This window comes from Echinops telfairi, unplaced genomic scaffold, assembly GCF_000313985.2.
Source record: "Echinops telfairi isolate 266 unplaced genomic scaffold, ASM31398v2 ScPeMD7_7406;HRSCAF=8444, whole genome shotgun sequence".
Classification (NCBI taxonomy): Eukaryota; Metazoa; Chordata; class Mammalia; order Afrosoricida; family Tenrecidae; genus Echinops; species Echinops telfairi.
The window spans coordinates 1,837,518-1,853,030 of record NW_022111306.1 but is presented as its reverse complement, the minus strand read 5'-3'; the positions used below and the strand labels follow the sequence as shown (position 1 = coordinate 1,853,030).

Here is a 15,513-nt window from a genome sequence, read left to right as displayed (position 1 = left end):
TGCCACCTGATTTCTTCACCACACTTTGCTATGTATAGCACTCATATCTTCAGTATTATTTTCATGAGGCCTACTATTATGTCAGAAAACTAATTGTGCTTAGGTTAGGGTTATAATAAGGTACAAATGCAAAATTCAAGCATATATCTATAATTTACAGGTGTCTCTAGTTTACTTTAGAGACCATCTATCATTTTATAATAGAGAACATTATTAATCATCTCCACATTGCATAACAGTTCTTTTCATAGTATCATTATTTTAGCCAGTGGTTTAGAATTTAAAATTCAGTTGACAGAAAGAAATTATACATGCATAGGCCAGCTTTTCAGACCACTGTACATGAATTGTTGATTTGTACAGATTAAAAGATTAAGTAACTGAACACTATTTACATGAAAAATGAGGATTGGGGATAGGGAAAAACTTTCATTCATTCCAAAAGGTGGTACTCATTCTAAACCTGCAGAAATAATCCATACTTGCCTAATTATGTTCTCCAAAACAGGATTTATATTCAGAGACAGTGGACACTTAAAAATCTACAATCAGTCAAATTTAGAGAAGCCATTTGCTCACATTCACAGTAATGAATAAACAGAGAAAAACTGTCTTCAGGAGAAGGGTAAGTTCAGAGAACACACATCATCTAGAGAACATGTGGCCCCGTGCAGAGAGCAAGAAATAGAACATTTCTCTCAGTCCTCTTTCAGGTCCCATGTCCTTGTCCAAGTGCCAGTTCTGATAAGAGGACGTTATAATTCACATGTATGAGCTGCTCCTATAGGGTAAATGTAGTTTCTTTCCTTGCAACAAAGCAATTTTGACTCAAGTATATGACTCCTTTGCTGATTTTCCCAATAATATTCAGAAAACATCCAGAGCAAACTTGTGTAAGGCAAGCTTTAATTAAATGTCTAGTCTCAGCCCTGTAAATCTTTCTGCCCTGAAACTTCAGGGCAGAAACTTTATCTATTTTTTCTATATCTTCAGATACTGGTATGGCACTGGGCATTAGGCAATATTTTTAAAAATATCTAATGTTGAACAAATTAATTATAAGGAAGACAATATAACATATTCTTTTACCCACATTATAGAACTTCCTATTGTCTCAGAAGTAATGTCTCTCAAAAGGAGAGAGGTTAGCAATCTTATTTAACGTATACAACTTCAAATACCTTTCAGCACTTTTTTTAAAAAAATAGAAGGTGAAGGAAAGGATGGAGAAGAAAAATCCATTTCACTTGTGACAGGCAATAAGTTTTAATGACTTCTCCCCAAAATGTTATCCTAAAATCCTTTAATAATGCCATTTACTTTTATGATTTAATTGCATTCTTGAAAATTTGTGAATATAAAAACTAATATTAAAAACCATAACTACCAATCACAGTCCATCAAATATTATAATTCATATTACATGATCATGATTTTTAAACAAAAATGAAAATTTATATGAATATGAAACTTACATGTTTGGACAAGTTGGGGCTCTTTGAATCCACATCATACCTATAAGATTAAACCACAAAATTCAAATTACTTCCTAAAAATACAGCTCGGGGAAAATGTCAGTATTTTTCAAAACACACATGTAATTATAATAATAATAAGATAATGGAGAGAGAATTCAACAAATTTAGGTTTCCCATAATCTTCTGATATATATGTCAATGGTACAATTCATAGTGCATCTTTTACTTATATAAAACAAAATAAAAGCCCTAAAATATTCTCAGTTAGCAATTCTGATATTTGATAAGTTTAAAGTTTCTTTATTCTGTAAATCAACAATAGCCCAATACTGTTCACCTGAGCTTATAATTCTATCAAAAGAACCCATTAAATTCTAGTAGACAGCCCTAGTGGTATGATGGATTACACAATGAACTGACACCACAAGTCCATCAGTTTGAAGCCACCAGTCTCTCCATGGGAGAAAGATAAGGTTTTCTATTGCCATAAAGATTTCCCCCCCATGAAGACTGACCATCTTAGAAGCCCACATAAGCAGTTCCGTCTTGTCCCTTTAGTTCAGCTACGAGTCAGACTCAGCTTGATGGCAGTGAGTTTAATTTTTGAAACCCTTAACAAGGATCCCTCATGGCACAATGGATTAAGAATTTAGTTGCGGACCTTAAGGTCAGTGGGTTAAGCCCCCTAGCCAGTCCATAGAGTAAGATGAAGTTGTCTGTAAAGATGTATAGTGAGAAGCCCTACAGAGTCCTTCGACTGTGCCCTACAGTACGCCATGAGTCACAATCAGCGGCATCGGATGACACTCCCTCGATATCCATTTAAAGAACACGCTGAAGAGACACGATTGCTCCTGCTGCTAAGTGTGATGGAGTCAATTTTAACACAGAGACCGTGTGTCTAACAGAACAAAACAGTGCCTGGTCCCGTGATCCCCTACTAGTTGTTATGTTTGAGCCCTACAATGAAGCCACTACTTCCTATCATTTAGGATTTCTTTTCTAAGGATTACGGGCCCCTTGTAACACCCTTATATTCCCTGTTTGTTCAGGATATGAAGGCTATCAATCCCATTGCTATGCTTAGATTTCTCATGCTCCCAAATCTCAATTAATTACCTTCTAATGTTATTCTAAAGAGCCATTGGGATAAGCATCAGTCTGCTAACTGCAAGGTCAGCAGTTCAAACCCACCAGTTGATCTACCAGAAAAAGATGAGACTGTATGCTCCTGTAAAGATTTAGCTTCAGAAACCCTGTTATCTAAGGTTGCTATGAGTCAGAATTGACGTCATGGCTGTGTGTGTGTGTGTGTGTGTGTGTTTTACTTGATGCCACCCATTTTACTGCTATTGCAATGCCCTTTTCAGTATCTCAATGCACTCTGAAAGCTACTCTGTGATTTTCACCTGGGAAAAATCTACCTGCCCCGGCCTCATCATTATCTTCAAAGTCTTTTCCTGTTGAGTGGAAACCATTTCATTCTTTTTGTTTCTTTATGATATTGGTGACATGAAATATTTGTCTTTATAAAAGTAACCATCTTTGCTGAGGATAATGTCCTCCAATTCTGTCCATGTCATGAAGTATTTGACAGACTCGTCATTGTTTTGTCTTGTTTTTAAGGCATAATATTCTGTTCCTGCATGTACCAGAGTTTGTTTACCCATACTTCTAAAGACAGGGTTTGTTTAGTTTTTTGATGATACCATCCTTTGGATACTATAGCAAGTGTTGTGAGAAACATGGAGTGCATCTCTGCTAATACCATAATGGATTAGTAGATTAGTATTTGTTCAAATAAGGTTCCATACTGATTTACACAGTAGTAGAAAAGTTCTGCCATCCCACCAACAATGCATAGCCACGGTAACCTCTCCATATCCTCATCAGCATTTATTTTTTGTTTGTTTGCTTTAAAATTGTGCTAAGAGTGTCAGGATGAGGTGGTAACTCATCATTGTTTTAATTTATTTTTCCTTTACACCTAATGAATGGATTTATCCATGTGACTGTCGGCCACCTGGATGCCATTTATAGTAAATTGTCTATTCCTGCCTTGTGCTCATTTTTGGTTGGTTTATTTATGGTTTTCTTACTACTAAAATGTTATAGGTTTCTATAGATTTTAGAAACTAGCTCTTTATAGGCTATATCGTTGACAAATATTTTCCTCAATCTATGAGTTCTCTTTTTACTCTTTTGATGAAACTGTTTGACTTACATAAATGTTGTACTTTTAGAAGGTCTCAGTCCTCTATTTTGTCTTTTGTATCATGGGTGTTTTCCATTTTGCTAAATAGTGTATTTATGCCTTGTATGGGGGCCCTTAAGTTTGTCCCTATTTTTTCATTGATGATCCTGATGGTCCTAGGGCTTATATTTATGACTTTAATCTATCTGAGTTCATTTTTGAACATGAGGTGAGGCATAGTCCTGTTTCACTCTTTTGCAGATGGGGATCCAATTTTTCAAGCCACCTATATTTGACAGTTTATCAATTGCCAGACAAGGCACCTTATGTGCAGCCACCACCCATCTCTCATCTGTGTTGCTGTTATTGTGAATAGATTTCAGCAGAAATCATAGATGAAGACAGACTAGGAAGAAAGGGTGACATAGTTGCAAAAACCAGTGGTTCGTTTCATTGTTCGAGCCCCTGGAGTCAGGGCGGACTCCACAGCAGTCAAAAAAACATCCACAGCACTTAACTGGCAGTAACGGATTTGGTTCCTAAAGAGCACATCTCCTCTAAAGAGTAACAAAGACTGAATGGAACCTACCTGTGTTTTTAGAATCACAGCAAAGACTAAACACTGGATACAAAACATGCTCAGTATTCTCTCCTGCTTAGCTAGAATGGCTGATGAGTCACTTGTCTGCCGGCAAACCCCACTCCTCAAAGCCTGAAATTGGTCGTTGGACTGATGAGGACTGCAGCACTGATAAAGTGAAAGGCTACTCCCTACTTTGGGGGAAGTGGAAGGTGGGTCATGGGATAAGGGAGGAAGAAGATTCTTTCTTCAAAGCCAAAATGAAGAGGAACTCAAAATCTACAGTGTCTACTAGGGATGAGGCCAGCACGTGGCTCCCTTGGTTCCCCAGTCAGACGCTGCTGAGTGGCAAAACCAACCTGGAGGCCCACCCTGGGTGGCCACTGGAAGATAATGTAACATGAAAGTCCTAGAAAGTGCATCCTAAGAGCTCAGGAACATTGAGCAATGCCCTATTTAGTCTCTCCACTACAATGAGTAAGATAAGCAAGGGACTTAACGATATCAGTTCTATATCCAAATACCTCTTGCTTTTGACCTTGCAAAGTACTTCCCTTGGAGTGATAGAAATTAAGAGAGAGAAGCATCTATCCATAAAATAAATTCAAGCAGAGAAGAAATAGCAAGGAGGAGAGAAAAGAGGAAGTGGGGATGGAGATAGAGAGAATAAGCAGACTGAGAAAAGAGGAAAAAACAACTAGGCACCCCTGACTTTGGATTTTAATCTGAAATCCAAATTGCTGACATGGTTTCCTGGACTCCAACGACTTTCTTCCATTTCCTTTCCAGTTACAGAAACCACTGAATTGCCTCTTTCACTCAAACGGCTCAGTTACTTTTCGGGCGCTTGCAATGCAGAGTAGCACCAGGAGAAGAGCAAATGCCTGGCACTCCTCCCTCCGACGTGTGACTGAGGCACCTGATGATCTTGGCACATGGCGGAAAGAGGGTCCAGACTTTGAAGGGGAGAGAAAAGGTGCACTTCGTTGTAAACAGATTTGACTTTTTTTCTCATTTAAATGATTTCTTTTTTCTTTGCTTTTTAAAATATAACTGTGAACTCTTACGACAATTAAATGAGAATGTGAAAATATAAAAAACTAGTTTTTAATAATTAACATGATTCAAGTGAGAGAAGTTATTCTCCTATGTCACAGTTTGTAGGGTAAGTAAGGGAATTAAACAAAAAATCATATCATTGTAAATGAGGGGGAGTGCAAAGTGTAGACCCATAGCCCATCTGTAGGCAAATGGACACCCCCTTACAGAAGAGTCACGGAGAGGAGACGAGCCAGTCAGGGTGCAGGGTAGCAACAATGAAACATACAACTTTCCTCTAGTTCTTAAATGCTTCCTCCCCGCACTATCATGATCCCAATTCTACCTTACAAATCCGGCTAGACCAGAGGAGGTACACTGGTACAGATAGGAACTGGAAACAAAGGGAATCCAGGGCGGATGACCCCTTCAGGACCAGTGCTGAGAGTGGCAATACCAGGAGGGTGGAGGGAAGGTGGGGAAGAAAGAGGGAACTGATTACAAAGATCTACATATAACCCCCGGGGGATGGACAACAGAAAAGTGGGTGAAGGGAGACATCAGACAGTGTAAGATATGACACAATAATAATAATTTATGAATTATGAAGAGTTCATGAGGGAGGGAGAGCGGGGAGGAAGGGGGGAAAATGAGCAGATATCAAGCTTGACACAATGGATGTATGTGTGGATTATGATAAGAATTGTGCGAGACCCCATTAAAATGATTTTTTTTAAATTCAAGCTTTTTCATATATCTTAGCTATTTCACTGTATACTAAAGATGTCCTATTTGAGAATAAGTGCAGACCACGGATCAAGTGATTGGCGTTTCTCATCTCTAAACAGGGATGGTAACTTACTAACTACATTTCTTGTGATATGAAATAAATTTATATTTTTATTAAATATAATGCATATCACATTCTGTTAGAATAATATCTAGAATGTATTCGATGTTATATTAGTTATTGTGCTTTTGGAATACAAAGAATAATCTACTCAAGCAATTCATAAAGGGAAAATTACAAATGAGGATACAAAGATAAAAAAATATATTTGATATCACCAGTAATTTTAGAAATTATAAAACTGGGAGGATATTATGTTTAGCAATTTAGCAAAGGTTTTGTTTGTGTTTTAAATGACATCACTCAGTAAGGAAGCAGAAAAATATGCCCTCCCATATAACAGTGATGAACAAATAAATCGGTACCATATTCATCAGTCGGAAATCTCGGCAATATTCATATCGATAATAATTCTACCTTTATGAGTTTAACTTTAAGGAAATAACTACACACATATACACCTAAATATATACACATACATTATACAAATACATGATTGATTAAAGTGTAATCTATGGCAGTAAAATTTTTAAATACTCCTAAAGTCTAACATTGATGAATTTATTCAATACATTTTGTTAAAATCATAATTTGATATTATAAGCCAAGAAATGTATTTGTCTACAGAATAAAACCTGCAGAAACCAGAATGTGAAAATATTTTCCTCTAATAAAAGAGCCATGGAAAAGTGGTCAGACTGCACACTGTCAAAAGTGGAAAACTTACAAGAGCTAGAAAAACAAGGCTGTCTCATGAAGTTCTGGCTCCACTCTTTCTTGTCACACAAAGATAAAAATGCAATAATACAACCTGGTGCTGTCCCCAGCACATGAGTCCTTAACATGCTTGTTGACTTTTTTAATATGTAGATAGTTTAGACATATTTCATTATTATTTCATATGCAATGTACAGTAGAGTATTTCTAACACATACAATCACCAATGTTATATAAGCAGGGGGAATCTAGTTTATTTTTCCAACCGGGGGTTATTTTGGTAAAAATTTGGCTCATCACTGAACAGCCCAAATCCTTAGAACAAGGTAATCAAACATTCCATGCCTCAATTTTATCATGTAAATAACGCATGGTAAATCCACGTCATAAAATTGTTGGTGGACCAAATAGTTAGGTATGTGAGTAAGTCAACAGCAGTCTATAAATATCAATGGGTATTATTGCTAGCACAGAATCATTTCTTTTTGTCTGTGCTCACAAATCATATATTAACTCTCTAGCTTCATGAGCTTCGATAATTACTTCCTTCACTTTACTAACAATGGGAATCTATTACCAACAGAAACATATGACATATATATTGCTTCATTCCATATTCTACCAGTGACTGTATTAAAATTGTGTTTTCTGATTTGTTGTCATTTAGTTATCTTTAGCATTCACTGGCAATGTTATCAAATTATAATCAAACAGTAGGAAACTGCTCTAATTTCTATTGGTGCCCTATATAACATCTTTGCCATGTTAAACATTCCTAGTAAGTTTGACAACTATCTGATATAAATAACAGCTTGCCTCCCTAACTTAGTATACAAGGGGTACCACTAAAAACATGGAATTTTTTTTCCAAAGCTTTGTTTGTTTGTTTTTTACAGCCATATCATCTTCAAAATAGATCTTCTCCACTGGGTGCACTAACTCAGCTTGAGTTGCTAGATGCTTGCTGCTGGCCTAGAGGAAAGCTGTGTACAATAAAAGCTCTGCCCATCGGAGGTTTTTCCCAGTATTTTTTTGGAGGGTACCCCCTCCTATGCTCATCTGGATTCACTAGTCTGTCAATTTTTCTTAAATGATGCCTGAACAGTATTGTCAATTTCTTGACTGCTCTACTACATTTTATGTCACTTAAAATCTATTAGCTTTTCTGTTGTCCACCCCCCAGGGAAGAGATCACATGTAGATCCTTGTAATCGGTTCCCCCTTTCCAGCCCACTGCAGAAAAGTGGGTGAAGAGAGACATCAAACAGGGCAAGATATGACAAAATAATAATTTATAAATTATCAAAGGCTCATGAGGGAGCGGGGAGGGAGAGGAATAAAAGAAGAGCTGATGCCATGGGCTTAAGTGGAGAGCAAATTTTTTGAGAATGATGAGGGCAATGAATGTACAAATATACTTTACACAATTGATGTATGTATGGGTTGTGATAAGAGTTGTACAAGCCCCTAATAAAACTATTAAAAAATAAATTTTAAAAATTAAATTAAAAAGAATCTATTAGCTTCCACAGCTTCCCCTTCAGCAGAGATGAGCAGATGTTTATTAGTCTGTGTAAGCAGAAAATGTAAAGTTTTAAACACTGTCTTGTATTTTAGATAAATGTTTGCACTGCAAATAGTTTTCAACAATTTATACATAATTTTATATTCCACGCCATTGATTGCTTCCTCACTCTCCCTGTTTCCACCATCCCTCCCTCTTTCCGTCCCTCCATTTTCTCTACCTCTCCTTGACTTCTACTCTTTGCTTTCAAGCAAAGGTAGCATTTTTTTTCCATTTTGTTTTCATATAATTACTGGATTTCATGTAGTTAATTGTTCAAAGAATCACATTCCTCTCGGGTACTATTAATGATTTTACAGGCCAAGCTATTATTTGACTGAATGGTGAACTCCAGTAGCAGGTTAAAAAGGTGTCTTAAGGCAATATTCTCCCGGGTTCCTCCAGTCTTAGTCCATCCAGTATGATCATTTTATGAATTGGGTTCCCTTCTGTTTTACTCCCATTCTCACCGATTCCTTCCACCATGTCCCTGGTTGTTAGCGGTCAGTGGACACGCTTAGTTCTTCTGATCTCAGGCTAGAGAAGGCTGTGGTTGTTTGTGTGGGTCATTAGTCCTGTGCATGTAAACTCTTTGTTAATTCTCCTCTCTTGGGCAGATTGACTCTCACGGCTCCTCCAACTTTTGTTGACCTGCCTTATTGCTAACATTTGGCTGTTATCATTCTATTGAGTACCACGATCATGAGGGCCAGGAGATGAATCGCTAGAAGGCTTACTGAGGCACCAGTGTGCGAAAAGGGAAAATACAGTGACCTGGCAAGAGGGGCTCATGGTGATGACAGAAACAGGACATCAAATGACAGCCAAACAAAAGAGAATGAAGGCTCTGAGCAGAGCTAAAAATCAGGCCTCAGAAAAATAATGTTGATAAGAACTTGAAGGTGAAAATTAATTAATTAATTTTTTAAAAAAAAGAACTCGAAGATGGTGTCAAAGATTAGAACCAGAGGTTTGTCCAAACAATTCTGTCCAACATTTGATTTGGAGTCATTTAAACTAAACCAACCTCTGTTGCCATTGAGTCAATGTGGGTTCACCACGGTAACCCTATAGAACAGAGTAGAACTACCCTATCGAGTTTCCAAGATGACTTTTTTGGGAAGCAAACAGCCCTATTTTTCTACTGGATCATGGCAGGTGGGTTCCAGTGATCAACTTTTTGGTTAGCACTTAATTAATGAGTCACCAAAGCTCCCTGATCAGTTTATCCTCCAAAGGTAAAAAATATATACAAGATTTCAGAATTGCATGCAAGTGTGCTTACTGGTGGTGTAGTGGTTACGCACTGAGCAGCGATCTGCATGGTAAGCATTTTCAAACCACCAGCAGCTCAGCGTGAGAAAGAAGGAATTTTCTACTCCATAACCAGTTCCAGTCTCAGAGACTCCTCGGGGGCCACTGTAAGTCAGCGATGACTCAATGGTAATAAGTTTGGCTTGGTTTAGGCATGCTCACTGCAAGATTACATGGGAAAGTAAAAATGAAAGGGACCTAAATGTCCATCAGAAAAACTTGGTTAAATAAATTAGAGTTCTGTCAAGCAATGGAAATCAGGCAGCTATTAAATAAATGACATACATGTATATTTCCCAGCATAGAAAGCTGCTGAAAATACAAGCTCAGTGAAAAATATTTACTGAGATTTTCATATGCTAAATAGAGCTTATATGTGTGTCTTTAGGGCAAGATAGTTGTAAGAATGGGACACTGAATTATTCACAGTGATTGAGACTTTTATGGATAAGAATCAAAGGTGAGGTTTTCATTTTTAATTACATATATCATTTTAGGTGTATTTCTTGCAAAGAGAGAAAACAATACATAAAAAGGAGAGAGATAGGGAGTGAGAAAGGACTAATAATAATGAATGGTAGCTGATTTAAGATAAACATTAATGGGGCACAATGCTGATGTGAAAAATAAAAACTCCTTAAAAACAAATGACAGGAAGGCACAGAATAAAAGGAGCATTAATATACATTCTAATTGATTTATATGTCTAGTTTTGAATAACAATATTGTGTGCACTCTCCATGGTAAACAGAGTTATGAAACATTACATTATATTATGTTATGTTTTCTTCTCCTGAGTCCCATTTCTATTATTTAGAAAGACGTTTCTAAGAAATAAACCAAAGGGGAAAGTAATAAATATTGTTTGATACATATAATGACTACTTAGAACTCCTCAGACTCTCAAAGCAAAGGGACTGGTTTAAGAATTCTGATTTTTTAAAACAGAAGCGCTACAGGTTTATGATGATATACCTTTTACAGGAAAACAAAAAGTTAGATAATTAACACTAGAGAATTTATTCTTTAATATTACAAAGTATGACTTTAAAAAGTGTTGATAGCATTAATTACAAAAAAGCATTTATACATTAAGCTGTGGTAGTATGATTGTTTTCATTTATTTAAAATATGACACTAGTCTTTTAAAATAATTCTGATATTCATACAATTGTTTAGTAAAGGAATTCCCTGACTTATATGTACATGTAAAACTCCTAAGAAAGCTATGGAAGTGTGAGCCGGTTTAACAAGGTATCCACATATTCTGTCCAGCATTTCTACATAGTTAAATTGTTCAATAAGTACACAGCAGAGACCTACAAAGTGCAAAACAATGAGGATGAATGAACGTGGGCCACACTCGGAATAGAACTTTGTTTACTGACAGTGTAATTTAGAATTCAGTGCAATCATAATACTCACTCTATTTCTAAAACTACTTGAAAATGGAATTTTTAGAAATGCAAGGTTTACTAGAACTTACAAGTCGAAACGAAGATTCTCTCTTTCTTCAAAAAAGTAGTCCAGAATAAATTTTCTTACGAAATCAGGGTTTAGAGTATTATCAATTACTTCCGTTCTTCCAAACTGTAGAAAGAGGGAAAAATTAAAATTGAATTCACATAGTTAACTACTAAAAGTTCACTTAAAACATAAATAATAAATATCCAAATGGTTTGATTAATGAAATTCTTTGGAAAAATTCTTAGAAATCAAAATTTACCTCCACTTCACTTAGGGAAAACAGAAAATAAAAAGTGAGTTCATTCAACTTTAGCAGAAGAGCAGCTTTATTTCAAAATTAAAATAAGACAAATAACAAACTAAACTTATTCAAATAACTTTTAGGTCAAATCCTGTTCAAAGTGAGAATTTATTTAATTCACCTCCAGTTTACATTTATCACAAATCATTTCTCCTAATCTAGAAAATAGTTATATAAGACAATACATAATATTGCAAAAAGAGGGGTAAAAGTTGTAACATAACACTCCCCCCAATCAAACTACAAGCAAAACACACCAAACAGTTTAGAGCCCATGTTGTTTGGGATACCGTTCTTTAGCTCTATGAGGGAGCTTTGAAAAAATCTGTAGAAAAGTGGAATGAGAAGAAACAGAATTTTTCATTTAACTTTTTGAAGCCCCCTTGTATTATATATTACATTATTTTGTTAGAATACTCAGAGTGTTGTTTTAAATTTTTGCTGTTGTTATTGTTGTTAATGTTTATGCTAGGTACATAGATAGCCAAAAATAGACCTACTATACTTGTGATTTTAAATAGGTATGGCCCACTTAAAAAAAAAAGAAATGTTAATTAATTTATTGGAAATTTGTGCTTACATAAAATAACACTTAAAATCAATATTTAAAAATGAAATTATAATTATTATAATATCAACAAGACACTCCTTCCTTTATTCCTCCCCCTGTACATATCCATAGTCATTTCAGGAAAGCTTCTGAGAACACGATTATTTTTAATTATGAAAAATTTCAAACTCATGCCAAACTATGGACTATATAATCCATGAACCTCCATTAGCCTATTACTCAGATTCCATGATCACCAAGCTTTTTGCCACATTCGTTTTATATATCTTTTTTTCCTTTTTTATTGACTGGGATTAATACATATGTTAAATCATTCCATAGTTCAATCACATCCAGAAAAATTGTACATCTGCTACTGCAATCAGTTTCCAAACATTCTTTTTCTATTTGGACCCTTGACATTGACACCCCTTCCCCCCGCCCCCACCTCTGTGTCCCCTTCCTGCCAAAACCCTTGTTCCACTGACTGACACTATAGGTTCATTGGTCCTGGTTTTCATATATCAAAAAATGAAAAAACATATACCACCACTTCAACAGGGTGACGCCCAATGACATAACACTTCTGAGGTACCCTCTAATATGTACAAACAAAATCATACAACCCTAAAATATATAAAATTTTGAAAACTAGATCAGGTCCAGCATGCATCACGGGGGGAACCAGCTGACAAGTTGTCACTGTTCAAATCAGGCTCATGCCTTTGACCTTCTGTACTCAGCTCTCCAGTGCACACAGCTTAGTGGCGTATTTCCTTCAGCCCTCGATTGTGAATAGAAGCCATTAACCAGAGGTTTATTTCCTGTATCCTGGGCTCCTGCTGTCACCCATAGCTTCCTGAAAACCAGATTCTCAGACATTAGGCTCTGACACTAATCCCTCCTTCAACTTCAGATTATAGGCTTCCAAATCCTTCGGTGACTGATGATCCTGTGCTTCTTCCATGTGGACTTGGTTGACATCTCATTTATATAGTTGCTTGTTTGGAGACAAGCCTTTAAGACCCCAGATGCTACTTTTATAGCCAGGCACCATCTAATCTCTTTGTCACATTTTGCTATAGCACCCAACCCCTCTGTATTCCCTTCCTGAAGTTGAGAATTGGGCAGGGCCATGATGTAAGGACCAATTGTTCTTAAGTGGGAGCTGAAATTTAGTGTGAACTGAAGTCAGGATGCAATGTAGCAATGATGAAAAATACAACTTTCCTCTAGTTCCTAAATGTTTCCTCCCCGCTCCCACTACCATGACTCGAATTCAACCTTGCAAGTCTGGCTAGACCAGAGGATGTACACTGGTACAGATAGGAACTGGAAACACAGGGAATCCAGGGCGGATGAGCCCTACAGGACAGTGGTGTGAGTGGTGATACTGGGAGGGTAGAGGGAGAGTGGGTAGGAAAGAGGGAACCAATTACAAGGAACTATAGATGACCTCCTCCCTGGGGGACAGACAACAGAAAAGTGGGTGAAGGGAGACGTCGGACAGGACAAGATATGACAAAATAACAATTTATAAATTGTCAAGGGCTCATGAGGGAGGGAGGAGTGGGGAGGGAAGGGAAAAATGTGGACCTAATGCCGGGGGCTTAAGTGGAGAGGAAATGTTTTGAGAATGATGAGGGCAATGAATGTACAAATGTGCTTTACACAATTGATGTATGCATGGATTGTGATAAGAGATGTATGAGCCCCTAATAAAATGATTTAAAAAAAAAACAAACCTATTCCTGAATCTATGTGTGCGTGTTTGGTTGGTTTTTCTTTCAATTTATTTTTATTTGGGAATTAACCCAAATGATATGTCATTGCATCCTTCAAACTTGCCATGCAGAATTGTACCATGGCTTCCATAATTGGTTTTCAAGCAGTCTATTTTTTCCTGGGTACCTTGACATCATCTGTCTTAGAAAGCCCTCCTCCTCTGTACCCCCTCCCCAAAACCCTTGTTTGACTTGCTATCCCTATAGGATCATTAATCTTGGATTTCATTTACCAACGCACAAAAAAACTTGTATCACAAACTCAAGCGGGTAATTCCACCCTTCATAACACCTCTAAGATATGCCCTCATATAAACAAACAAAAATGAAATACAAGAGAATGATTGTCACAGGTTTGTCAGAATAATACCAAAAAAAAAAAAAAAGGAAAACCTTTTCCCAGTCTGTAGGTTCTTTTTTCTTTAACACTGTTAATGAAGTCCTTCAATGTATACAAGTGCTTATTTTAATAGGTCATCTAAGGAGTATATATTTCCTTTGTTATCTCTATTAGCTTGGGTGTTCCCTGCACTAGGGCACTTATATTTGTTCCAATTTTCTCAATAATCATCCTGATCACTTTGGGTTTTACATTCAAGCCTTTGAGCAACCTTGAGGTTGTTTTGGGGCATGGGGTAAGATATGGGACTTATTTCATTCTTCTGCTGAAAACCTGGATATCCAATTTTTCCAGCACCATTTATTGAAGAGGGCATCTGCTTCCCACATAATGCTTTTTGGGGCTTTATCAAAAATCAGTTATCTGGATGATGATTCCTTTATTTCTGGGGTTTCTGTCATGATCCGTTGGTCCATGTATCTCTCTGTATACCAGTACCAGGCTGTTGGACCACTGTGCCTGTATTGCAGGCTTTGAGGTCAGGTAGGGCAAGACTACTGACTTGGTTCTTTTTGAGGAGTTCTTTGCCTGTCCTGAGCTTCTTCCCTCTCCACATGATGCTAGTAATCAGCTTTTCCATTTCTCTTCTGAAGAATGATGCCGGGATTTGGATCAGAATTGCACTAAATCTATATATTGCTTTAGATACGCTTGACATTTTCACAATATTGAGCCTTTCCCTTCTGGTTTCTTGTAATGGTGTTCTATAGTTTTCTTCATACAGGTGTTTAGTTTTGGGGAGTTAGGTTTATTCCTAAGTATTTCAGTTTCTGCATGGCAATCTATTGTGAATGTTGGTGTTTCCTTGATGTTTTGGTCAGTGCTCCCATCACTGATATATTGGAATCCAATTGATTTCTGTTTGCTAATCTTTTATCCTACTACACTACCAAACTCCGCTATTGTTTCCAGTAATCATATTGTGGATGCTTGGGATTCTCAATATATAAAATCATAACGTCTGCAAATAGTGAAAGTTCCTTTACTCGCTTCTTCTTTACCCAATAGTCCAGCCTTGTTATCTTGGCAATGTCTTGTGGTATTGGCTAGAAATATGTCCTACTTTTTGTGGAGTGTTGGTGGACCAGTGGTTAGGCATTTGACTGCTAGTCAAAAGATCAAAAATTTGCGATTAAATTGGCATTCTATGATGCTCACCTTCCTGACACAACCACTGAAGACAAAGCGGGTGAATAAGCAAATGTGGTGAAGAAAGCTGATGGTGCATGGGTAACAAAAGATACAGCATCTGGGGTCTTAAAGGCTTGAAGGTGAA

The 15,513-nt window shown here is 36.9% G+C and overlaps 1 protein-coding gene across 1 annotated transcript in view; it reads right to left on the bottom strand.

The window, feature by feature from the left end:
* CPNE8 (copine 8) overlaps nt 1-11,331 on the bottom strand; it is a gene marked incomplete at its 5' end in the record, with an annotated part of 196,650 nt that extends 185,319 nt beyond the window's left edge. The window contains 2 exons of the mRNA XM_004700020.2: nt 1,476-1,515; nt 11,222-11,331. Of these exons, the coding sequence (XP_004700077.2) occupies nt 1,476-1,515; nt 11,222-11,331 (150 nt within the window). The remainder of the gene's footprint in view (nt 1-1,475; nt 1,516-11,221) is intronic.
* Nucleotides 11,332-15,513: the final 4,182 nt, after the last annotated feature.